The 26,588-nt window shown below is 46.0% G+C and overlaps 1 protein-coding gene across 4 annotated transcripts in view; it reads left to right on the top strand.

Annotated features, from left to right (window-relative positions):
• Positions 1 to 26,588, top strand: part of GTF2A1 (general transcription factor IIA subunit 1) — a 208,313-nt gene that overhangs the window by 99,369 nt on the left and 82,356 nt on the right. For all 4 annotated transcript variants that reach the window (XM_085626610.1, XM_085626609.1, XM_085626607.1 and 1 more), the window contains one exon: positions 5,495 to 5,992. In XM_085626610.1, the coding sequence (XP_085482736.1) occupies positions 5,495 to 5,992 (498 nt within the window). The remainder of the gene's footprint in view (positions 1 to 5,494; positions 5,993 to 26,588) is intronic.

Raw genomic sequence — 26,588 nt, forward strand, 5'->3', positions numbered from 1 at the left:
AAGGACAATAAATTTGCAGGGAGGCGTGGTGTACACCCAGGCCAGTCACCTCCCTAAGGTGAGCTGCCTGGTGTGCCCCCTTTAGGATAATCTTGCCATCTTGATGATAGTCGAATTAGGAACTCTGGGGCAGGGTTTTACCCACTTCCCACAGGAAGTAGTCCTATAGTAGAGTGTAGTGACCCCAAGGGTAAATAGCCCATTGACTCCCACCCTTCACTCCACTTAATGCCCCTAAATCTAGTATTAAGGGGAGCCCCTGGCACCAGGAAAGCAGATTTTGACGACCTAAGGAGGACACCGAAGAGCAAGAACTTAAAAGCAGCAACTGACTTGGCACCAACCCTGCCGGCCGGCCTGTAGTCCCCGACAACTGTGCCAAAGAGAGCTTGTCATGCAGCTGCTCTGCCTCCAAAAGCCATGAAGGGGCTGCCAGCACTCCAAGAAGTAACCAGCATCTTCCATGGAGTCGTAGAGCCACTCCCCTGCACCCAAGAAGAACCGCGAGGACTCTGGACAGCACAACCGCACCCATGCACCCAGTCTGAGTCCAAGTGGGCCAACGATACTAACAAGGTCTTGAGACCCACCAGATATGAACCCCACCATGCGTTTGCCCAGACTGGACTTCAAGTCACCTCTTGCAACCCTAAACTGAGTGTCTCGTGCAGCGCGGACCTGATTCCTAAATACACCACTGCACCCAAGCCCTACAGCCCAAGGAGGTCTGAGACCCCTGTGGGTTCAACCGCAGTGGCCCCCCCAGTCCCATCTTGCTGCCTTTTTTTCCCCCCAGGACTGCCTCCGATTGAAACTAATGGGGCACCCGACGCTGAAAAGCACCTTGGCACTTGGGTGCCCCAGAGACAGCGGAGGTGACATGCTGGTGCTGGCTTGGACCTTACCCATCCAGAAGATTGGTCCTGAAAGTTGCTGCTAAGTACCCGTATGCAGTATGTGTTTTTCCCCATAGGATAACATTACCACATAGGAACCAGTTCAAGCCTAATCACCTGGTTTCTTTAGCTACTTTTAAATAGTACCTAAATAGTACTTGCCCAATAACGAAGTTCTTGGTTTCAAAAATCATATAAAGTTATGTGCTAGTTTTCTATATTGGTGTAGATTTCCTTATTTTGTGTGTGTGTCATTTGACTGGGTATGCAACAACACTCCTCCTTGATCGGCCTATGGCTGTTCGACCACACTACCACAAAAAGAGCACCTTGGGACTGTTGCCCTTTTGTACTCCTGAGGGATACTTGGACTCTAATGAAGCAAAAAGAGGTGTATTGTGAAAAGTGCCAGCTTTCTACACTGAACAGTAAAGTATGCAGAGAAGGCCGTTTTGCATACTCTGTCCAGAAGGACTTCTTCCTGCTGGTACATTCCTGACTGTCCTCCATCGGAAAGGTGTGCTTCAGTATCTATTCAAAAGCTGAAGAATCTGTGGTTAAATTTACCCATCAGATCACCCATTTGCCTACTTTTGGTAAGGCTCTCCTGGTGTATAATCTATAACTCGCCACCCTCCCTCCTTCCTATTCTGCACAGTGGGCCTCTATAAATTAAAAAAATCCAAGTAACATTTAGTTCTCTGTAATCTGCTGTCTGTTATGGTTGATCTATGTATGTGCGAGGAAGAGTTCAGGACCATCTGATGTCCACGTGTAGGGGCAGCATTCATGTTGTCCCTTCTGAAGGCTGTGCAGGGTTGCCGAAGAGTCTGGCACCACTACTGGTGCACAAGAGTAACTCTAATTCAAAAAATTTCCAATCCAGTTTGGGGCTAGGGATATTCAAAAGATGAGAAATATGGTTAAATAGAATATCCTTCCTAGAGCGTTATTGAAAGTAAGTAACTTAGTCTTTGATGCCTTTTATTTTCGGCAAGCCCAGTCTTAACTAAAACTTTATTGTGGTTCTACTTTTTTAGAGACCACATCCCCTCGCCTCCTTGTAATGCCCACTGCTTGCTCTGTGGCTTCAAGATAGATTTCCAACAGGCTAAAAACAAGAGAAAAAACAATTGCTCTGAAGTTGTATTAATCCCCACTATAGCCTCCTGGTTGACCATATCAGAGAAGCAGTAATATCTTTTTGCTTTTTCGTTTCCTAATGGGAAATTGGTCACATGTTTAGCTGGGGCCTCATAGTTCACTTATAGTACGAGGTTAACAATCAAACAGTACACATTCACAGCCCTGGGAACCCATTTAGGATCCTTTCTAATGGTATTTGGAACACCATGATTGGTGAGCGCAGTCAACAGATTACAAATGTTCTCAGAGCATGAACGGGATACCTTTGTAATCTGTATGGATTATGCATATCTATCCCCTCACTTTCGTTTGATCACTATTAGTGATTATCTTTTTGTGTTAAACATTGACTAGCTGGGTAAGAGGCCATGACAGTGAATGGTAGCAATGATTCCTGTAGCTATTCTATCCAACCTGGGTATTTTGTTAGTGGATTCTTCTACACATCTTGCATAACCTTATCTGAAAGACACGTTATTGATAGATTCCTTACCTTAGAGTTACCCCCAGGCGTCAGACTGGATCTGGAAAGTTTTTGTTAGTAGTAACCCTGTGCATCAGAAGGTGGCGTAGTTTGGCTCCGCATCTGCCGTAGGCATCATGATTGCCGGGATGACGTCGCGGCAGCTACTTAGACGCCACACTCGCGCGCTGACGTCAGTTTTCTTTTTCTGCCCCAGCAAGCGCAGATCCGGAGATAGTGGTACCCCCAGTCAATTTTTGACCGAGTTTTTGGGGACTTTTGCCTCTGTTCTTTTGAGTCTTTGACTCCTGGTGTATAGGGATGCGAGGTTTGTCCCCGCACGATGTCTGTGACGGACCCGCACCGCGAGTGTCTCTACAGCCTGGGGCGCGTCCACGACCCCACGTCATGCCCCAACTGCCGGGCCATGGCTCTGAAAACTTTGCAGGAGCAGTCTCGAAAGTCTGCTCTGCACCGTTCAAGGTCCCGGTCCAATGGGAGGTCGAGGGACTGTTGCGAAGCCGCAACCATCGTTCGACAAAGTCTTCTCACCCAGGGTCAGGTAAGACGAAGCACAAGAAGTTGCGTCGCTACTCATCTGTCGCGCGACACAGCTGAAGGTGCGAGTGATGCTACCCCCGCGGCTTCAGCGGAGCCTACGCAGTTGCCGACGGCCTACCCTCTCTTCCCGGGTCCATCGGCGACTCCAGCCCAGCGGCAGGAATTTGTCAGCCATGGCCTGCTTCTTTGGCCCATCGGGCACCGCCGGCGTGCCTTCGGGCCCTGTGGGTTTGACTTGGGGTCCTCGTCTTTCATTGACTGCTCTGGCCTCGGCGCCGCAAGACCCCCATGGATCCGAGCCGAAGTCGGTTGGCCTCGTACAACCTCCGGCCGATATCATCCCCGGCTTCCACCCCGACATGGAGACTGTGACAGACCGGTGTCGGTCGATCGCCGATTCTGACGCTGATGGGGAATTTCTATCCCTTTCTCCATCCTCCTCCTCCTTCTTTTCCGCCTGCCCAGCAGGTTACGGAGGACGGGGAGGACTGGGAGGTGTCAGAAGACCCTCTTGCGGCCCAATGCGAGTTAGACCTTGACTGGGAAGAGGGCTTGGAGGAAGCAGGTGGACTCGATTTTTCTCCAGAATCAGGTTATTACTTATTTGATGTGCTCTCCCTTTGAGCCACTGCACAACTGTCTACTTCGTTTATTAACTTTGAAGACTACTTTCCTGGTGGTCATCACCTCCGCTAGGCGTGTCAGTGAGCTCCAGGCTCTTTCCTGTAAACCTCCTTTTCTGTTTGTTCATCTGGACAAGGTTGTGCTTTGCACTCGTCTTTACTTCTTGCCAAAGGTTGTTATTGCCTTCCACATCGGGCAAACTATCACCTTGCCCACTTTCTTTCCGCCTCCACAACCTTCCACAGAGGAAGAGAGGCTCCACTGTCTGGACCCAAAGCGTGCGCTCTCATTCTACCTGAATCGCACACAACAGTTCCGGGTGGATGACCAGCTCTTTGTTGGCTACGTAGGCACCAAGAAAGGCCAAGCTGTACACAAGAGGACTAATTTCCACTGGGTCGTCTTGTGTATAAAAGCCCGTTATTCTCTTGCTTAAAAGGAACCTCCGGTGGGGTTGCGCGCCCATTGTCCCAGGGCGACAGCAGCTACTACTGCATTGGGACGTGGTGTCCCCCTGCATGACATCTGTGATGCAGCCACGTGGGCCTCGCTGCACACTTCCATTAAGCATTATTGCCTTGACAGTCCAGTCCGGAGAAACGGCTTCTTTGGCCGTTATGTTCTCCATGACTTTCTGGTGTGATCTTGGTTCGCAGACCCACCACCGGGGTTGGTTTTGTTGGGGTATCTATTCTAAGGTAAGGAATCTCACTAACCTGTCTTTCAGATGCAAAAGTTACTTGCCTTCGGTAACGATATATCTCTAAGAGACATTACTTAGTGATAGATTCCTTACTGCCCCACCCATCCTCCCCGTTCTGCGAACTGATTTCTAGGGTTAAGATCATCCCTTTCAGGGCCCTTGTTTCTATGCACCAGTGGTCAGTATCGTGCATGGCTCTGCGTTCCTGGCGAGGAAAGCCGTGTACAGAACAGACAGCCTGCGAGGGTGGCGTCTTAATAGCTGCCACACCGTCATCCCGGCGATCATGATGCCTCCAAAGGACGTGGAGCAGCACGACGCCACCTTCCGACGCGCAGGGGTACTGCTGACAAACTTTCTGGATCCAGTCTGATGCCTGGGGGTAATTCTAAGGTAAGGAATCTATCACTAACTAATTACAGATATATCGCTACGGAAGGTAAGTAACTTGTGTGTTACAGCCATCCTCGTTTTATTTGATGTCTAGTAAGGGTCAAATGTTGGATTGTTATTCATTAAGATCTGTTGAGCAGGCAAGTGGAGCATGACAAATAATGCCACAAAACAGGTTAAAAGGTGTTTTGCTTGGCAGATTAAGGATATTATCCTGATATCTGATAGATGGCAATCCTTTACTGGTCTACCGCTTTCAAACGCTAAGTGTTCCAGTGTGTGCGGTTTACTTCTGACTTTAATGTTTTTTACGAGCAACACTTTTGCTAATTCTACCCTGGTCTTCATGTGTAAGCGCGGGGCTTGGATGTGTTGGGTATGAAGTTTTATGTATGTTTTTTGTCCAATTCTCCAATACGTTTTTCCTCTTCCCATTGTTAGCTGCCTATCAATTTTCCAAAAATTATTCTCAGTAATAATTCCACTTTGCTATGTTTTACGAAATTCTTTTAGCTAGCTCTATTGGGAGCTGTTGATATTGACTTATTTGTAAGAATTGTTCACAATGTGATGTTGCCTTCCCTATTTCTACACATTTGTGCTAACTTAACCTGCATGGTGAATAAACAATGAGCTTACAACCAAGCATTGCTTCGTCTGTTTTTGTCATGGTTGATTATTTATTTTTTTGTTTGTTTTTTTCATCAGGTTTTGGCTCCAATGTCTGGTGGAATCCAGCAGCAGGCAGGAGTGATCATACAGCCTCAACAGATTTTGTTCACAGGCAACAAAACGCAAGTCATACCTACCACGTTAGCCACTGCAACGCAAGCACAGGGACAGATTACTGTAGCTGCCCAGCAGCATGCGCATGCACAACAACAGCATGCACAACAACAACAGCATGCACAACAGCATGCACAACAGCAGCATGCACAGCAACAACATGCGCAGCAACAGCATGCGCAGCAGCAGGCACAACAGCATGCCCACCAGCAAGCACAACAGAATGCGCTGCAACATGCACAACAGCAGCATGTGCAACAGCAGCAGGCACAGCAGCAGCAACAGCAGCCGCCTCTGGTTCTGCAGGTGGACGGAGCTGGGGACACCTCATCGGAAGAGGATGAGGATGAAGATGAGGACTATGATGAAGATGAAGAAGAGGACAAAGAGAAAGATGGGGAGGATGGACAAGTTGAAGAGGTAATCTTGAAAACGAGACTTCTTGGATGAGCTAGAGTAAATGAGGGGCATATCTGTTTTTCACATTGTTGTGGTGCTAACCAAATATGAGTAATTGGGATCAATGTTGGATGGTTCCTGGCCTGTCTGGTTTCATGAGAGCAAGATGTGTTTTAATTTTTATTAAGAAATAGTTTTATTGACTTTCTTAAAATAACCCGCAGACAAGAGAACCATTGACACCATAATGCCCAGTATATGTAAACTGTGTAACAGTGATTTATAGTTTTACCGACACATGCTTCTTTTTGGTCTAGTCCCACACACACTGTTAACTTGATATTAATTCACCTGGTTACCCAATTAATCCATAATCCTTTTGTTCTGAGTAGTTCCATTGTGAGGGCAGAACACCTTATGTTGGGTGCCTTCACTTAATTGTTTAAGTTATTTGTTAATACTGGAATTTAAAACGTTAATGCTAGTCTCCAGAAAGAGCTCTCTGCTGTGCCGTGCTTAAGGGTCAGATGATTGTTTTGCTAACTATACCCATCAAGCTTCTTATTATGATTAGCTTGTGGAGCTTGATTTATCATATTAAAAATTATCAAATGTGCTGTAATGCAAATGCTGTCTCATTCTTTCAGACCTGCTCCCCAAACCTCTATTCGATTTTAGAAAAAATCTTGTCATCAGTTATGTCTTACAAACAGCTACAAATCATCAAGATAAACGTACATCTTGAATGAAGCAGAGATGTAATACTGCATTTTTTTTTGTTTTTTTGAGATCGATATAAAAAAAATAGTTTTGCAGCATGAATCTTTCTGGGTTCACTATGCTGTGCATTATTCCCCCATCTAGTGGTTGGGTCCAAAATTGTAGTCTTTCCTCCTTTTTTTTTTATTTTCGTGGCCCAGTTGGGCGTCGACCTACCACCATTTGGCGTCCTTAGTGACGTTCACACGCTTCCTCCGGAAGCTACCACCTTTTGTCGCCATCTTCAGATTCTTTTTTCCCAGTTGGGTCTGGATCATCACCGAAGAGTTCCAGAGATTTTGGAGAGCGAATTGACAAAGTGACAGAAAAACGACAATCAAGTTTTTCAAAACACCCGACTACAGGTCAGGTAACCGGGACAAAGAAAGAGGGTTGCACCCGAAAATTCGACGTTCAAAGGAAAATTTTGTACACGGGGGTCTCCCCGAGCGTGGGGATGGACAAGACACCATTCAAATTCTGTGATAATTGCCACCAAAGATATGCGCAGAAGGACCAGCATCCAGTCTGCAACCTCTGCCTGCTGCTCGACAATAACCGGGAGAACTGCAACGCCTGCTCGGCGTTCACACCGAAGACACTCCGAGTAAGAGAGAGAAGGGCAAAGTACACCATGCATGGCCTGGGGCCACCTCCATCGCTCAGACTTTGGCCCCTCCAGTGGAGAAGACAACATCGCCGGAGGACTGCAGTCGTCTAGGTCGAAAAGAAGACGTTGAAGGAGACCAGAGTCGTCGACCACCCCCAGACACTCGTAAGAGTGAAGCAAAGTCTTCAAAGTGAGCATTGCCGTAGAATCATTTGGCGATAGCAACAGCACCCAAGGACAAGCAACCCAGCAGATCCTTCGAAAAGGACTCCCAGATGGTGAAAACCAAAGATATGAAGGTTGTCCGAGGCTGGCCTCAAAAAGGACACTTCGACGCTGAGAAAAGAAAGGTTAACAGCGGCTTCGAAGCGAAGTGCCCAAACTCTCGACACCAAACAAGCGGCTGAGATGGAGAGGAAGAAAAGGAATCTCGAGGCTGAAATGGCGAGCATCCTACAACGAATAAAGGACTTCGATGAAAGGATGAGCCAGTACACAATTCCACCGAAGCCCGTGGATGAAGCAGTGAGCCAAGTATACTTACCACAAGAAAGTTCTACGTAGCAAAGTGGAAAAGATTCTCCGAATGGTGCATTAGGGAGAAACTTCAAAGGAAAATTACAAAGTGATCAACAGTACTAAAATACATAACCCATCTTCTACAAAATAAACTAAGCTACACATCCCTAAGGGTGCACTTAGCGGCGATAGGGGCTTACGCAAGAGGAGAAACAGGAAAGAGTTTCTTCACCTCCCAAGTAGTAAAAAGATTTTTAGAAGGGGCATAGTGAATCACACCTCCAAACAGAATGCCAGCACCAGCATGGAACCTTCAACGTAGTGCTAACTCAATTGATGAAGGCACCATTTGAGCCTATTCACAAAGCTACACTGCACATGCTCACGCTAAAGACTGCCTTCTTAGTAGCTATCACTTCACTACGAAGAGTGAGTGAATTGCAGGCGCTAACACTTCAAGAGCCCTACCTACAAATATGATAGGATTGTTATGAGAACAGACCCACATTTCATGCCAAAGGTGGTGTCGCGGTTCCACATCAATCAGACAATTCAAATACCAAGTTTTTTCCAAAAACCAACCACAAGCACAGAAAGGGCGCTACACACACTGGACACCAGGATGGCAGTAATGCACTATATTGAAAGGACAAAGGAGTGCAGAAAGACAGAAGTTCTTTGTATCCTTTGCCAGCAGTTTTTTGGGACGACCAGTTACCAAAAATACCATTGCACGGAGGATTGCACAAACCATACAACTATGCGACAAACCAGCAGGGCAACAGTAACCAGGAGCAGCTCATGCTCATGCTCACTAAACAAGGAAGAAAGGAGCAACAATTGCGTTTCTGGCAAACACACCTATTCAAGACATTTGCCAAGCTGCAACATGGTCTTCAGTGCACATGTTCACTAAGCACTACTGTGTAGATATTCAAATAAACAAGGAAGCGTAAGTGGGACAGAAGCTCACAACACATATTCAGTAACCAGAGCTCATCTTCCAACCAGCCACCACAATAACGACAAACCGCTACAAAGTCTATGCACAGCATAGTGAATCCAGAAAGATTCACACTGCAAAACGTGTAGTTTCTTACCTGTCAGTGTCGTTTTGCAGCTTGAAGACTTTCTGGAATCAATAGCGATCTCACCTTCCTCTGCCAGAAAGAGGAGACAGGAGGAAGAAGGATTAAAACAGGAGAAAGACTTTAAAAGTTAAAAGAAGAGAAAGAGTGACACAAGACCAGAAAAAAGAATCCGAAGATGGCGACCAAAGGTGGGAGCTTCCGGAGGAAGCACGTCAACCTCACAGAGGACACTAAATGGTGGTATGTAGACGCCCACTTGGTCCACGAAAAAGAGAAGCCTACAATTCCGCACCCAACGACTAGATGGCGGAATAATGCACAGCATAGTGAATCCAGAAAGTCTTCAAGCTGCAGAACTACACCGAAGAAACTATGTTCTGTCCGAATATCTCCACGCGTAAAATGCTAGGCCTCTGATCTTCTATTTAATTGTCTCATTCTGTGGTTTTTGACTGTTAATTAAAACAGGTTATAAGTAGATTTGATTTTTAACACAAAAGCCAGTTTCATAGTGACGGGTCACCTACTGGGTCCTGTATTTGAGTGCTACTAGGGCCTAAACAGGGTGGAATATATATATAGTTTTTAATATTGTTAATTGGGGAGATGTTTAGATAATTGACCACACAGGAAAAAAGATGCACAATATATTCATGAACGATAAAAAAAAAAAAAAAAAATGTAGTTAGAAAGAAGTTGTGTGTTTCATAAAGGTGGTTTTAGACGGATAGTACATGAAAGCAAACCGGATTATTCAAAATAATTCTCTTCTCTAAACCACATGTCAATTCATACTACCACTCCCTTTTTATATATGGGTCACAATTTAACCAATGTTTAACTATCTGTAGTCTAACTAGGATAATTGAAATTAATAAAAATCCCCAAACATTTTGCTAGGGTGTCAGCTGTAGAACTTAAACGCGTAGGTGAAAGATGAATGCTGGTACTTAATTTGTTTAGCTCCTTAAATACTTCGATCCAGTAAGCTTTTATTTTCGGGCACTGGAAGAAGAAATGTGCAGTGTATGATCCAATATGGTTTCAAAGGAGGCATAGTTTTGATCCTATATCCCCATAAGTGTAGGCTTTTTGATGAAAATTGCTATATTGTATCAATGTATAATTGTGTTTTTCTTAAGCGTGAAAGATGTCAAATTCTTTGACGGTAAACAATACATTGTCTTCTCATCAACTGAAATTGAGTCACTGTACTGATACATGAAGGAACCGTTTCAGGATACATCAAATGTAGAAGAGTACTGTGAAGTAGGCCAGGATAGAGTTTTGAAATAACTGTCTCAGAGTCCTTAAATTAGTACGTGACTACTTAACTGCCAATGAGTCTTGAGAAAAACAGGGAAGTGATGGTTTGACCCATAAGAACATGCATCTGGGAATGACCAATCTCTGAGATGACTAACCATATTTGTGAGTAAAACTGATAGGGTCTTAAACCTGGTCTTTTTGAAATAAGAAGGCTCAAGAAAGAGTGCTGAGCTTCAATCTTTATGTAGATCACAAAAAGGCCAGATTATTTTACATAGACCCACCACTTGTGAATCTGCAGGAGAAGCATTCCAAGTTGTATTTGAAACACAGAAGGGACCATCAACTGTTGTGTGGTGGTAGTTATAAGGAAGAGAGGGAGCAGCCAGGTTTCTTAAAATATCGGGTACATTTTGAGAATAGCGAGTTTTTTTTTCCTTTTTTTTTTTTTTTTTTTTTTACGAAAGCATTTTGGACCATTAATGGTAGCACTCTTGATAGAAAAGGGAATTGTGGGAGAATAATAGTTTTAATTACTGTACATCTTCCCCAATACCTGTGGGAATCGGTCCCTCTTCTACAATCTTGACACGTTAGCCAAAAGATTTTTATAGAAAAGTTGTAAAGTGATTTCAGGGTTGACACTAATATTCCCACCAAAATAAGTGACCGTTGTAAAACATTCATCAAAGCTTACAAATTATGCAAAATCTGAGTTTTCTTATTGTCCAGGGAGTAGCCGGCTATCACATCGAGTTTGTATGCTTCTAGTTCAATGATTGGAAGGGCAGTAATTGGGTGTAAATATAGCCACATCTTTATCATTTTCTGCTACTTTACGTGAGGAGTCATTCTGGATCAGAGGTGGGATCGCCATGATGAAATGAGTAGAAATTCAGAGAATGTAAACAATTGTGACAATAGAGGACAGCCTTGATGTATGCCTCTTCCGATCGGAAATCCTTAGCGTGGTGAGCCCATACATATGACCTGGCTGATAAACCACCAAATAGAGATGGAATGTGGCTGAACGTGTTCTTGCCAAAAAACAATGCATCTCAATATCTGCCAAAGGAAAGTACAGCGGACCCTGTCCATTTTTTTTTTCTGCATCCAAAAGAATCATCCCGGCCTCTTTTCCCTGCACATTAGCAATATCCGAAATTGAGACTGCAAGGTTGGTGTTCATTGTGGAGTATCTTCCTGGGATAAAACCATGTTGTATCAGGTCAAACCAATCGGATATCCAAGGGACATTCTTTTAAAATACTGTGATAAAAGTTCCTTTCAGTGATGTGGGGATTTTACCTTTTCTGTCAGAGGAATTAAAGAGAAAAAGTAGTAGAGCGAACACATCACTGAAGGTCTTGTACAACTCTATTGGTATAGAGCCAGGACCGGAAGCTTTTCCTGATGTCAGGCCTTGAATAGCACTTTCCAATTTTTGTCCAGATTAAACTGCTGACGAACAGTAGTAAATTGGGACTCTATATTGTGGTATAGGACTTGATATCTCATTCTGTAGGTGTGAGTTCTGGACTATATAATTGCAAATGACATATTATTGAAGTTTTTATTTCTGCATACTCTGATCTATCTTGATGATCTCTTCTAGGTCGAATATGGTTCTTGTAGGTTTGTTGCTTGATTCCCAAGACTAATATTCTACACATAATTTCATTATTTTATAAATTTCTTAATGTTCGAGGCATGTGGGCTGCTGAATTCATATCTGTGCATAGATCGCCGCCTAGTGTTGGGTCCGGATGTTTGCACGTTGTTGTCCTGGAAGAGTCTTCGAAGTATCCTTGGATAGGTGACTCCTCCCCTGGACTACAGTGCGCATGGGCATCCTCTCCATCCTCAGATTGTTTTTTTCCGCCATTGGGTTCGGATGTGCTATCTTAGCTCAAGTTAGGAAAATACTTTGTCGAGGCCAAAAGGCCTTTAGTTCGCGTCGGTACTGTTTATCGATCGGGTTTCGATACAATCTTGTTAGTTTACTAACTTTCAGCACCGACTTTTTTCGCATTTACCGGTCCATCGACTTCGACGATGGAATCGAGGACGCCGTTCAAAAGGTGTCCGGTATGCAATGCGAAGTACCCACACATCGACGTCCATCCGGTGTGCAACAAATGCCTTTCCCCGGACCACGACGAATCGACATGCATGGCCTGTGCCCGGTTCCGTTCCAAGAAGACTCTACGGAATCGACGAGCGGCGAGACTCGAGGCGCAGCACGCGGCACCGGCCCCGACAGACATCTTCGACGAGGCCGAAGACGTCGAAGAGTTAGAAGTCTTGCCATCCAGTCCCGTTTCCGAACACGAACCCGGATCGGACGATGTCGACGAATCACTCTTCCACAGAGGTGAAGACGACACCGAGGTAGGAGACGACGAGGAGGCCTTAGGGGCCGAAGAGAGTAGCTCTAATGATGAACAAGGCCTACCTGTTCAAACCGAAGAAACACCAGTGCCACAGCCTATGGCTCCGGTCGAGGGATCGCCTTCGGGCCTTACCCGAGACCCATCCTGCAGTTCTTCGGCCCCGCCCTCGGGCCCGGCCTCGGACGTTCAGCGGCAGCCATTACTGCTTAAACCAGCTGGTTTCCCTACCGCAAAACCGAAACCGAAAGCTGCTCCGGTTTCTACGAAACCGAAACTGAAAGTGGCGCTGGTCGGATCGAGGCCTTCCACGCCTTTGACGCCAGCGCAACGCGTCGGCACCGACCGCACCAAGAGAGACTTCGGTGCCGACTTGAAGCGGGCGACGTCGGAGTCGACAAACGGAAAAAGGCCATCGGCGCCGACAAACCTGCTCGGCTACCGGCACAAATGCCACCGACGCCGAGGGCCGCACCGCCTGCTGCGTCTCGCATCGCTCCCTCGACGACACCAAAGCCTCATGTATCGAAGACGTCGACGGTGATCTCCACACCTCGACTCGACGAACCACCGGCGCCGAAAAAGTCCACGGCCGCCTCTACGAACCTGGCCGGTGCCAAAGCCTCAAAGGCGCTCCAAGTACGACCTGGTGCGACACAAAGCAGCAAAACCACGGCTGCCCTCCAGGACCCGTCGGGTTCCGGTCCGATCGGAGCTCCGGCAGCATCTTCGGTGCCAGCCAACATTACCTTCGGCTTGCCTCCGTCAACAATCCCGAAAATGTTCCAACTCAGGACACGGGTCACCCAGACTACGATTACACCTGCTGAGACGTCTCCGTCACGTGTCATCGACGCCGACACTGGCAGGATGATTCTCCACGAACGAAGGATAACTTCGGAACCGCCATTGGACCCTTTCAGGATCCCACTAAAAAGGAAGCTGCCTGTAGAATCAGAACCTCTCCTTTATGAACCTTTCCATTCATCCTACCAGGATCCACACAGGTTCTCCCCCACACGCTCCGACACGGATGCATTGGAGGACTACATGGATGACCAAGTCCCCTACCATGGAGACACAGACCCTGATGAACAGCAGGACCCTGATCACACTTGGGGCGACCCTGCAGACCCCAGTGCACCTCTCGATGCACAGGACCCACAACTCTATGGGGCAAAAACATCTCCCACGGAGGATACTGTGGCGTTCAACGCTCTTATTGAACGTGCTGCAAATAACCATGGGGTACAGCTTCACTCTGATACCATCGAAGATGACTTTCTAATGGACACTTTTGCATCCTCAGAAAGACACGTAAAGACTCTGCCAATGTTGAAGGGGGTCCTCAAACCAGCCAAGGACATTTTCAAGGAACCCACCAGGGCACGAGTGATAAACCCCAGGATTGATAAGAAATACAGATCAGCACCTGGGGATCCTACTTACATCAGAGGCCAATTACCACTCGACTCCATCGTCGTAGCGAATGCTCGCAAGAGGGCACACTCGCAAACGACAGGTGACGCTCCTCCCCCGGACAAAGAGTCCAAGGTGCTAGAGACCTCCGGCAAGCGAGTTGCCGCCCAGGCTGCCAACATATGGCGCATAGCCAACACTCAAGCGCTCCTCGCTCGCTACGATAGAGCGCACTATGACACACTGGAGCAACTACTTCAACACCTCCCTGACCCCTACAAAGAAGGTGCAGAAATCCTTATCAGAGAGGGACAGCTACTCACAAATGCTTCCATCAAATGTGCACTAGATGCTGCAGACACGGCTGCCAGGGCCATAAACACAAGTGTCATGCTGCGACGACATGCCTGGCTACGAATCTCAGGATTCAAGCCTGAGGTACAAAACAATATACTCAACCAGCCCGTCAACCCAGACTACTTATTCGGGCCGGAGGTGGACACCACCCTCGAAGATAAAAAAGGACACGGACACTGCAAAGTCCATGGGCGCCCTCCAAACTCAGTCCTTTCGGAGCGGCTCCTTTCGTCGCCCCGGAAACAAGGGAGCGGGTAGAGGACAGGGGTCACAACAAACGTATAACAAAGGCAATACACAGACCACCTACGATAAAAACACCCGAGGTGGATATCGTGGCTCCAGTACAAAGGGCAGAGGACGTGGCTACGGCAACACCAGGTCCTCCCCCAAGAACAAGCAGTGACGCCCTCTCCCTTCCTCCCGACCACATAACACCTGTCGGGGGAAGGCTACAAAGGTTCCTGTCCACGTGGAACTCCATCACCACGGACAGGTGGGTCAAAGATATTGTAAAATAAGGTTACTGTCTAGAGTTAACCTCCACTCCACCCACCATCCCACCAAGACACCGTCCTATGTCCTCAGAGCACTTAACGCTCTTACAGCAAGAGGTGCAAAGTATGCTCCTAAAAGGTGCTATAGAGGTCGTACCCATCCACGAGCAGGGTACAGGGGTGTACTCCCTCTACTTCTTAATTCCAAAAAAGGACGGGTCGCTCAGACCTATATTAGACCTGAGACCCCTGAACCAGTACATTCTTTCAGAGCACTTTCACATGCTCACTCTACAGCAAGTCCTTCCGCTTCTCAAGCAGGGAGACTTCCTAGCCACACTGGACCTCAAGGATGCGTACTTTCACATACCCATCCACCCCTCACACAAAAAATACCTCAGGTTCACTGTTCAAGGGCAGCACTATCAGTTCAAAGTCCTTCCCTTCGGCGTGACAACAGCGCCCAGGGTTTTCACGAAGTGCCTAGCTACAGTGGCAGCACATCTACGGAGGCAGCATATACACGTCTACCCCTACCTAGACGACTGGCTCGTTCAAGCGAGGTCAGCCCAGCAATGTGCAAGCCACATGTCCCGCACCATTCACCTTCTTCACAGTCTGGGATTCTCACTAAATTACCCAAAGTCCCATCTCCAGCCCGCACACGTACAACAGTACCTAGGTGCGACTATAGACACTCTGGCGGCCACAGCTCAGCCAAATTTAGTGAGGATCAACAGCATACAACTGCTGATCTCCAAGTTCAAACCCAATCACTCACTTCCAGCGCGAGTGCTTATGCAGTTGATAGGCATGATGGCCTCCTGCATCTTCATAGTCCCACACGCGAGGTTACATATGCGCCCGCTTCAGGAGTGCCTAGCACGTCAGTGGAATCGGGCTCAAGGACAGTTGAAAGACCTAGTGTTGGTGAGCGGTCGGGCATACAACTCTCTGCATTGGTGGAATCCACAAAACCTTTGCAAGGGCCGACCATTCCAAGAGCCTGTCCCACAGATAGTACTGACAGCGGACGCGTCTCTCCAGGGATGGGGAGCTCATGTACTCCACTACACAGTGCAGGGACTATGGACATCACAACAAAAGAAGATGCACATCAACCTTCTGGAACTGATGGCAATCTTCCTAGCCATGAAGGCATTCAAAGTACATCTATGCAACAAGGTCGTGTTGATCCGGACGGACAACATGACCGCAATGTACTACATACAGAAACAGGGAGGAACACACTCTCCACAGTTGTCTCATCTGGCTCAGAGCATGTGGAAGTGGGCCATTCAGAGGAACATGTTCCTCATGGCGGAACACCTCCCTGGCAAGGACAACCAGATGGCGGATCTGCTCAGCAGACACAGCCACCAGATGCACGAGTGGGAGTTACACCCATCAGTACTCCAACCGTACTTCCAGCAGTGGGGTCATCCAGAGATAGACCTATTCGCGACAAGCGAAAACGCAAAATGCCAAAGCTTCGCCGCCAGATTCCCACATCCGCAATCGCAGGGCAATGTGATATGGATGAACTGGTCCGGCAGATTTGCGTACGCTTTTCCCCCAGCGCCGTTGATACCGCTGGTGGCTCGCAAACTCCGTCAACACTCCCTGACACTCGTCCTAGTTGCTCCCACGTGGGCACGCCAGCCGTGGTACACCACCTTCCTCGAACTTTCCGTGGTGCCGCATCAAAGGCTGCGGATCAAACCCGCGCATTTGACGCAGAACCATGGAGAGATTCAGCACCCAGATCCGCAACAGCTGAACCTGGCGATCTGGCTCCTGAAGTCCTAGAGTTTGGCTATCTCAACCTGCCACCTGACTGTATGGACATCATCAAGGAGGCCAGGAGACCCACTACCAGAGCTTGCTATGCAGCCAAATGGAAAAGGTTCGTCATTTATTGCGGTAATAATGACATTAACCCGCTGGACGCATCCATCCAAAACATCATCTGTTACCTCTTACACCTATACCGATGCAATCTGGCGTACACCTCTATACGTGTCCATTTGACCGCAATATCAGCCTATCTGCAAACCAGGTAGCACCTCTCTATTCAGAGTGCCTGCCATCAAAGCATTCTTGGAAGGACTCAAACGAGTCATTCCACCTAGCCACCCACCGGCTCCTATGTGGAACCTCAACTTGGTCCTCACACGCCTGATGGGTCCACCCTTTGAACCTCTACACTCATGCGAGATTCAATTCCTTACCTGGAAAGTAGCTTTCCTAGTAGCGATCACTTCTTTAAGAAGAGTTAGTGAACTCCAGGCACTAACCGTTCAAGAGCCATTTATACAGGTTCACGCCAACAGGGTCGTACTACGTACCAACCCCAAATGCATGCCCAAAGTAATATCGCAGTTCCACATGAATCAGACTATTGAACTGCCCGTTTTCTTCCAAAACCCACAAACTGTTGCAGAAAGGGCACTACATACACTAGATGTACGGAGGGCCCTCATGTACTACATCGACAGGACTAAACCCTTCAGGAAGACAAAACAACTGTTCGTTGCCTTTGCCCCACACCACAAAGGTAACGCCATCTCCAAAGCAGGGATAGCCAGATGGATAGTTAAGTGTATTCAAATCTGTTATCAAAAGGCAAAACGCACATTAACTATTCCACCACGAGCCCACTCAACACGTAAGTTGGAGGCTTCTATGGCCTTCCTAGGAAATATTCCCCTGCATGATATATGCAGAGCAGCCACATGGTCCACTACACACACATTTACAAAACACTATTGCGTAGATGTGCAGTCAAAACAGCAGGCAGCTGTAGGACAGGCTGTTCTCAAAACACTTTTTCAGACCGCTGCAGCTGGCACGGGTAGCCGCCGCCAATAGAGGGCACTGCTATTTATTCTATGCACAGATATGAATTCAGCAGCCCACATGCCTCGAACTGAATATGCTACTTACCAGTATGCATCTGTTCTTGGCATGTAGGGCTGCTGACTTTCATATCGCCCTCCCTCCTCCCCGGCGCCTGTCGCAGCTGCAGCTCTCAGAATTACTGCAAGCATGGTCATCACTTTCTGTATCTACTCCATCACTGCCACAATGGCGAAAAACAATCTGAGGATGGAGAGGATGCCCATGCGCACTGTAGTCCAGGGGAGGAGTCACCTATCCAAGGATACTTCGAAGACTCTTCCAGGACAACAACGTGCAAACATCCGGACCCAACACTAGGCGGCGATCTATGCACAGATATGAATGTCAGCAGCCCTACATGCCAAGAACAGATGCATACTGGTAAGTAGCATATTCATTACTACTACAAGCCTTCTGAACAGTCGTATCCCATAACTCTTTATGAAGTATTTTTATTGTAATTCATCAATTTAAGGTGGTTTCTCAACCAGTCATTGTATTTGGAAATGACCGTGCAAATCTGGTTTCTAAATTATGAATCGGCTTTAGAATATTGGCCATTTTATTAGTGTATTTTTGATCACTACGGTTGTATATGAAAAGGTTATTGCCTCACATGACTGTGTTAAGGCAGTTCCACACTATGTAGCTAGGTGCTGATTTTATTATGGATATATTTTTTCTATAATGTTAGTGATTTTAGTTTTGGGAGGTTTTGTTTAGGAGAAGAGCCCAGTCAAATGTCAATCTTGTGATTTTGGGATTTTTTTTCCCCCCCAATTAGTTTACATTTCTTAATATAAGAAGGTTATGATCAGATATCAGCAGCAATGAATTTCAATATCTATATTAAGTATTAGACATTTGCATGCCAGAAAGACATCCGTTCTTGTGCCTGTCTTGAGGGGCAGAGTACAAAGTAATCCTGGGCATTTTTGTGAACGCTCCATACATCAGTAAGTACCATAGAGTTCTGAAGATGCAGTGAGGATGACCTAGAGCGTATCTTTCGAAGGAGTGCTTTAAAACTAGTCGAGTCTAATGCCGAATCAGTTATCAAAGTTATATTGCTGCATAATAGGAAAGGGTCAGGCCAGTTCAGGAGCTCCGACAATAATTGATGAAACGTAGATGGATCATCAATATTTGATGCATACACTACACAGCAAGAATTTACCCGCATTTTGACATCTGTGTGATCAGCTAGTGCCCTAAAGGGTAAACTGAAGCTTTTTGAATTCCACCTTGCATTCCATAACAAAGTAGTCCGACTGTCAATTGAGAGGATGTAGCCTTACGGCTAGAGTGGTCTACCTTGAAGCTGGGAACCGGGTTCGAGTCTGGGCAACGACGCTCAACATCCTGTGATTCTGGGCAAATCACTTCATCTCCCCGTGCCTAACAAAAATGAATGTGTCCACCTGTAACGAAATTGGTGTTCGTGTAAAGCGCTCTGATACCCAATGTCTCTTGTCTAGTTAACGCTATATTAAACCCCCCCCCCCCCCCCCCCCCCCCACATCCCAAAAAAAAAGATTAGATTATGGTGTTTGAGAATTTAAGACTATAAAGATTGACAATTTCAGCAGTGGAGAAATGTATTATGTAAGCACAACTGCTCAGGATTGAGCGAGGCCAGTTCTTCATGATTAAGACAGTTTGGGCATCAAACGAAACCCATTAATGTTCAGCAGGTCATCCTTGTGTTTTGCAAATGTGGATTTACCGTGGCCCCTTTGTCATACTGTATCTTTGATTGGTTTGGAGATGGTAATATGAGTGGTGTAATGACATTTAGGCACAAATTTGCAGAGGCATCTTACCTTTTTATTTTTACTCATTCTCCCACTTCGAGTGCTCAATCCCCTCATCCCCCACTTCCCTCAACCCCACACTTCCCTCTCGCCTCAATCCTATGTTGAGTGGACAAACGAAGGAGTCCTTTTTCATGTTGTGTTTCCAGTCCAAGCTCAAAGCCATGGATGCTTCCCTCACATTAGCACTTCTCCATACTCACCATTATTTTTGAGTGAGTAGTAGTAGTTGATGAGTTTACCACGTAGGAATGTAATAGAAAAAAAGAGAAGCAGAGTTTCTTTCATTAGGGAGACTCTTTGAACAGCATCCACTTTTTTCTCTTCAACTCCACTCTCCCTGTTTTGCCGGTATTCAGCTTCCTCTGAACCCTCCTTCCCAGCTAAAAAAACATTTTTTTCTCTTAACCTTTTTTCTTTCTTTTTTTCCAGCCCTTATTTATTAAATTGCTCCACCCTGTACTGTGCTAGCCCTAATTACTGTTACAATATAAAGGTTAACCTGTAATCCCAATTACATGGTGTAGTAAGATTATCCTCTGGTGAAAAAAAGATTTAGGGTGAAGCTAAAAAGAAGCAAACACCCAAGAAAATATTTCTGACAGACCTGTAATCCAAAGTGATAAAACGCCCTATTTGCAAGCGGGTTTCCAAAGGAGTTTCAGAAATAAACTGTTTTAGGAAGAAGAATGGACACGCCTTTTTATTTCTAGACACTCTGATTTGGTTAGAAACTTGGAGAGCTAATCGAGGCTAAGCACATAGCCTAGCTCACGAGTTACAGGTATTCGTAATCTGTCCTTGAATCAACATAATCCTTGTATTCATTGTAATTTAGCCCACTTGTAGATTTTTATGTCTTGCCTACGCAGCGCGCATGCGTTGCATAGGCAAAAAGATCTTTTGCAATCGCTTTGGCTTTTCAGCCAAAAACGTGCACGCGTTCCATTGCCTTCAATGGCAACGCGTGCACGTGTGGAGATTCACTTGGAGCGCGCTGCGCCATATGGTAGCAATTATCTCTCCTGGCGCTGCTCGCTCTCGCAAGTGAAACGCTTTCATTTGCCCCCTACTCTCGCCCCTCCCCCTGCTGCCTCCTTTTAGCGCGAGCAATGCGCTGGCTTGTTTCTCATGTGAGATGTGGGAACACCTCAAGTAAAAGACTGGGACTAGGGTCGAGGGAATTGGGGTAATGAAGCTTTGCCAGTACTTCAATTTTAGTTTATAACTGTAGCCAGGGCCACCGTATGTGTTAGTTACATATTTCTTAGTTTGTAAAGCTGTAGCTCTTAATTTCAGCGGTCTAGTTGCTATGCGATCGGTTGCGAGCACGCGTAGTTTCGAAAAGTCTATTGGTTCAGTAATGCCTGGCTTTGGCCATTTCAAAGACCGGCATAACCACTTTTATTATTGTCGTGTAAAAGGGTAGACACTGACGACTCAAACTGAAAATGAAACAATAACCCGCTGCCTGGCAGAAAAATGGCCGCCGCTAGGGACACTTACTCACACTAGCATGCGTCTCTATTAACTTGTCTCCGAATTTGACCTACGTAACTGAATTTGTCCTTTTCAGCACTCGATTGTTAAGGCTACATGGGATAGGGACGCCACGGAGGAGTGTCGATAATGTAGATTTCAACGCTCTGCTTTCTGCTAGCATAGTCTGGCAGGGGCTGCGCCTGTTTGACAGCAGCTCACGCTTCCTAGAGCTGCAGAGCAGGAAGCGGGAGAGCTGAGCGTGAGGGTACAGGACAGAGGCGGGGAGGACTCGTAACAACGGGAGTACAGAACCCTACAGATAGCTCAACCTCACCCGACCCAGGTACAGACAAACTTTGCCCACTATACCTCACCCTACGCTCACTTAAACCTGCTGTACATACTTTGTCCGGTGTGCGCACTGCTCTGGAATTGTCACTCTGCAGACAACGTGTACATAGAATGGACAGCACCTACACAGTAAACTTTGGTCAGGGCAGATTTTCCCCTGAATACACGCTGCACTGTGCAGTTTGTTGCCACCCACACGCTCTACATAGTTTTGTGTAGCCCGACCCATGCATCCCTGCTATCCAGATCCTGGCGTCCGTGCTCACCTCGCTCTGTAGTTTTACCCACGAACACGCTGCTTAGTGCTACCTGTCTCACATTGGTCAAGTATAAACTACGCCCTGTTCATCTGTCTTAATCCATATACCCACTTGCCTGCGTAGCCTGATTCACGTGTTCACTGCACTCCGTAGTCTGATCCATATGCTCCCTTCTACCTTGCCGGCTGCTCCACCAACTGAACACAGTGCCCAGTGTATTTATCAATCTGACACATTGACCACTTCTAGCTTGCTCAATACTACTTAGGTCGGCCTGCCTTTTACTTCATATCGTATGCACAGTTTCATCTTCAGCCTGCCTGCCCTGGGTGTACACTGCCCTTTACGTCTTGGCTCTTCTACTTAGATTCGTATGCAGTCCGACCAATGTCCACGGCTTGTCCTGTACAGCTTGCTCCCTGTACCCTCACTGTCCACTGCAGACATCCCTCATACTGCTAAGGTAGCCACCCCCACCCAACAACTATACTCCGCCTCTGCAACATGCCCACATTGCATACACTATATACGCTTTCCTATTTTGTCTGCCAAATATTTACGAGCTGCGTAGACTATCTCTACACACGTTGGTGTCGTTGCCAATTTTATCCTGCCATATTTACAAACTGCTATACCCAGCCTGCCTCATACTGTAAACATACCATTGTGCTTCATGTCCAGACACCGAACAAATTACTGTGCAACATACCCAGTGTACTTGAGCTGTACACAGTGGCATCTGCTCCATGTTCAAACTATAACCTCTGCACATACGTCTGTCTGCAGTCTTATCTGTGTGCACAAGTTGTTCAGTGCCTACACACACCTGTGCAGACTACACAAGCACACTGCATGTTCAATGTCCTGTGCAACAACTGCAGAAATACTGTGTACTCGCACATACGGCATGCAGTGCCAGTGTACCATTATATGGCGGTACTATTCAGGTTATATAAGCTGTGCTCACGCAGTGCAAGAGCCTCCTCCCCAAAATCCACATTTTTGCGCAGTCATTGCACAAGCACTTCTATATATGCAGACCAGTCAGGCACACACCTAGTGCCCCCACAGTCTTTACACGCAGTTAGAAGCTATTTGCAAATCCCTCTTCATTGTTCAACTTCCCATGAGGGTATACATTTTGCCAATTCTCACTGACGAACCACTGCTCCCTGCTTTTTCAGAGCACTGTAGAGTGCACCAACTCTACGGTCTCTGCGTACACTTTGTAATTTGAAGATCGTATGCACTTCATCAGCACTGACACACTGCCCTGTATGTGCCGCTGGAATTGTGTTTACCGTAATCACGTAGAAGTACACTAGGTATATTCAGTACACCTATCTTGCTCGGACTGCCCCCTGAATATGGCTTAAACTGAGTGTGCGCATACACATTTGTAGTTCTTATGTTGCCATACTATGATGGAGATTACACAAACTGCACGCACATTTGCTCTTCTTACACTCCCTGTGCTATCTGCTGTTCGCACTAGAGCTGGGGAGCCAACAAATTAACAGGTGTCTCGTAGGCTCTAACAATGTACACCAGCATTGGCATAGCCAATAGGTCTCGCCTTTGGGACCTTATAAGTGTTTAGCCATGCAACAGTTGATGTTCTTGCACCAAGGATATTGTGCTGCATAACTAAATACTTCTAAGGTTCCAAAAGCGTGACCTATTGGCTATGCCAATGCTTGTTTAAAAAAGGTGTCACATACAAGATTGGCCTTCTCTCAAGAAAAACACCAATAAGTACTCTAATTATATATGATCGCGAGACAAGAGGATAGACCTGTGCCCCACACGATTAAAATGTTTGTATACATTGTCTTAGCTTCCTTCATCATGTATCGGTGCAATGAACAGATAAAAAGAAAAGGTGTTGGAGCCAGAGTAATTCTAGGTCTTGATTTTGCTGATTGAAAGGGATGTTCCATTTTATTTATCCTCCAGATTTTCCAGGGCAACCTGACCTTGCTTTTGTTGCTCTACCTACCACCTGATCTCAAATGACTAACATAGTTAATTTCAGCTGTTCTGGACGAGACTCAATTTCAGATTCCATATGACGATAGTGGAGAGCTGTTCAGGCATTTTCCAAACCGTTGTCTGTTTTAGGATTAGCAATACAAAGGGTGTCCGAGTCCTCCTTACACAGGACCATGAGCCCAGAGCAAGTTATAACTAGATGCTGGGGGTTCTCCCCTGTTGTCTTCCTACTTGAATGTAAGGAAGGGCTTGGTGCATCAGAGTTGAATAGCCTAGTATCTGCACCTGAGGCTAGATGGTGTCACAATTATCCCAGTCAAGGATGCCTTAGTCTTCGCTGCTCCTCTGCACGATCCTTCGCATAAGGCACGCCACTCATCCATCACGCCAACCTCTTTGGCATATGGAAGCATCAGTCTCATTGTGTCCATTTGGCACAGAGCTTGAGCAACCCCTGATACTGCATGGGATGAGATGGTCATATGGTCCACCTTCAAATAACAGGATACTGCCAGTTTGGATCAGACACAAGGTGATTGTTAGAACCTATATCTGAGGTGTTCGATAAACAGAAGACCTCTTGTGACTCGGTCAGACCTGATTTGCCCCAGGTATCAGTATACTTCATCCATTGAGGCTTTATCCTTAATCAAAAAGTGTCTACCATGAACAGCCTCTTGCCCTTAATCTAGGTTAAGATTGATTCTACCCCCATAATTGACCCTGATTAGTTCAGCGGGGAAAGGGTTTGGTAGAGCTTGGCAGAGTGGTCAGAGACCGGAGGAGATTTCTATTATATTTACTGTTTACCTTGATGTGAAACTCTTTAATGAAAGTTCATGTTCTGAATAGGCCTTGAATATCTCTGTATAATTCAGGGCTTGAAAAATCCACTTGCATGGTCGAGCAAGATTAAATCAGGACAAGCTATTTTTAGGGACAACTCCCCCTTTCTGGGGAGCTGAAAATCCGTTAACTTCTGTGGAAGACAAACTTCTGTGGAAGACAAACTGACTTTTGACCTCTGTCTTTGAAACTGGAGCAAATGTTACAAGATAACATATTTAAAGACCTCTTTATTGCTCTCAAAGTGAAAGAGCAATAAAGATGCCTTTAAATCTTGTTATCTTGTCTCATTTGCAGGCTTCCAGAGAGGTCAAAAGTAATTTTGTCTTTCTGCATTTTTCTGTGACTGAAGTTAGAGGATTTTCAAAAGTGAACTGAGTTGCAATTGAACTGTGCAAACCATGTGAAATGAAAGTCTGTAAGATGTCAGACTTTTTTCTAATACAACACTGATATAGCTGTGAACTGTTCTAACAGTTCAAATATATTTCACTAGAAATGACAACACATTTTTGTAATTCTGCTGTGAAAAAAATAATTTTATAGGCTCAAACCATGGGAATGGCTTTCAAACACAGGAATGGGGGCCTGCTGGGGATAGCAGACCCCCAGGTCTGTGTTTGCTGTTTCTATAAAGCAACTTTTTTTTCTCAGATGCAGCCCGTTTTGGATGTTCAGGATGGATAAAAAAAAATGGTTTTTTTTTTTTGAGCAAGCAGTGGGCTACTGCCTGCTCCCAAAAATATTTTCACACCCCTTCGCAGAGTCTTACTACCTACTTGAAGTAGGCAGTAAATGAGTGTTTTGCGACCAAAACCGTAGTACATACTATTCTGACTCGCTATTTGGAAGGGACGCCTTTAGCATGCCCCTTCCTAATAGCAACTCTCAAACACTATTTTGTATGTCACCTACTCGCAAAATAGCATTTGTACATACCACCACCGATTTCCTGTTTGTGAGTGCAAAAAACGGTCGTAAATCTAGCCCAAAGAGGAAAGCCTGGGATCATGTGTACCCTACATATGGGCTTGATTCTTGTTATACATAGTGTAGTTCCTATATCCCTGATAGACTCTGCGCATTGGAATAATATACACTATAGATTTGACATAGGACTGAGGTCAGTATGTGTCTATCGAGTACATTAAACTTAATTACTTGTGTGCCAGCTAACTCAGAGGTCACTAGAAACTTCTCGAATATACAAGAAGGGATTAGTTTCTGACAACCGCATAAACATGACAACTTCGTTTCCCTTAGAGTTAGAACAATCTCAGAACCCTGGAAACAATAGATAAGTTTCACTCAATCGTGCATGCTTCGTTTCTACAGAGTTGCACAGAAATAGGGAGATAGGCGTTTCAATAAAAAGGGTTTATTGAACAGTCTTCTTTCTCATGCAAGAGATATGAACTGCTACAATCGTAAGACAGGCTGCGAAGTACAATGCAGTAAGGTAAAATAATACTGCAATAGCATGGTTTGTAGCTATGACATATATTTATAAACTACATACATAAATAACCCAGGCTAAAATGTGAATACTCAAATGATGCTTCAAAATAGGTTGGGTACACTGGGGTAGAACTAAGTGTAGTACGAGGTAAGAAGTAGGTGCTGTTTTCTAAAGTATAGCTAGCTATAGTTTTGCCAAGAGTTGCCAAAAGTTTCTCTAAGTTCTAGTCTGCTCCATACCTTAAAGTGCGAGGTTTGAATCTTTCTTGGACTCGCTATCTAACACCCTGCAAGGGGAGTCAAAAACACTGGAGCTGGATTCTCTGCGAGGAGAATGACAGCGTCTGGTCAGTGCATCAGGCTGGAACTCGATCTCCTTCCAAACTTGCCGTGGCGAACCGCAAGTAGGCAGTCGAACTGGACCGTACCGGAACCGTGGTTTGCCAGGGCAAGTGCAGGTATATTTATACCTAGAAGGTGTTTAGGAATGCCTGTATTGACGTAAAAGTCGGGCATCGGAACGCCTAAGGAATAGATGTTCATGCATAATAAATGAGTTCGTGGAGAAATCAATATCCAAGCAAGGAAAATTCCTAAAGGTT

Source organism: Triturus cristatus, chromosome 9 (genome assembly GCF_964204655.1).
Source record: "Triturus cristatus chromosome 9, aTriCri1.1, whole genome shotgun sequence".
Classification (NCBI taxonomy): domain Eukaryota; kingdom Metazoa; phylum Chordata; class Amphibia; order Caudata; family Salamandridae; genus Triturus; species Triturus cristatus.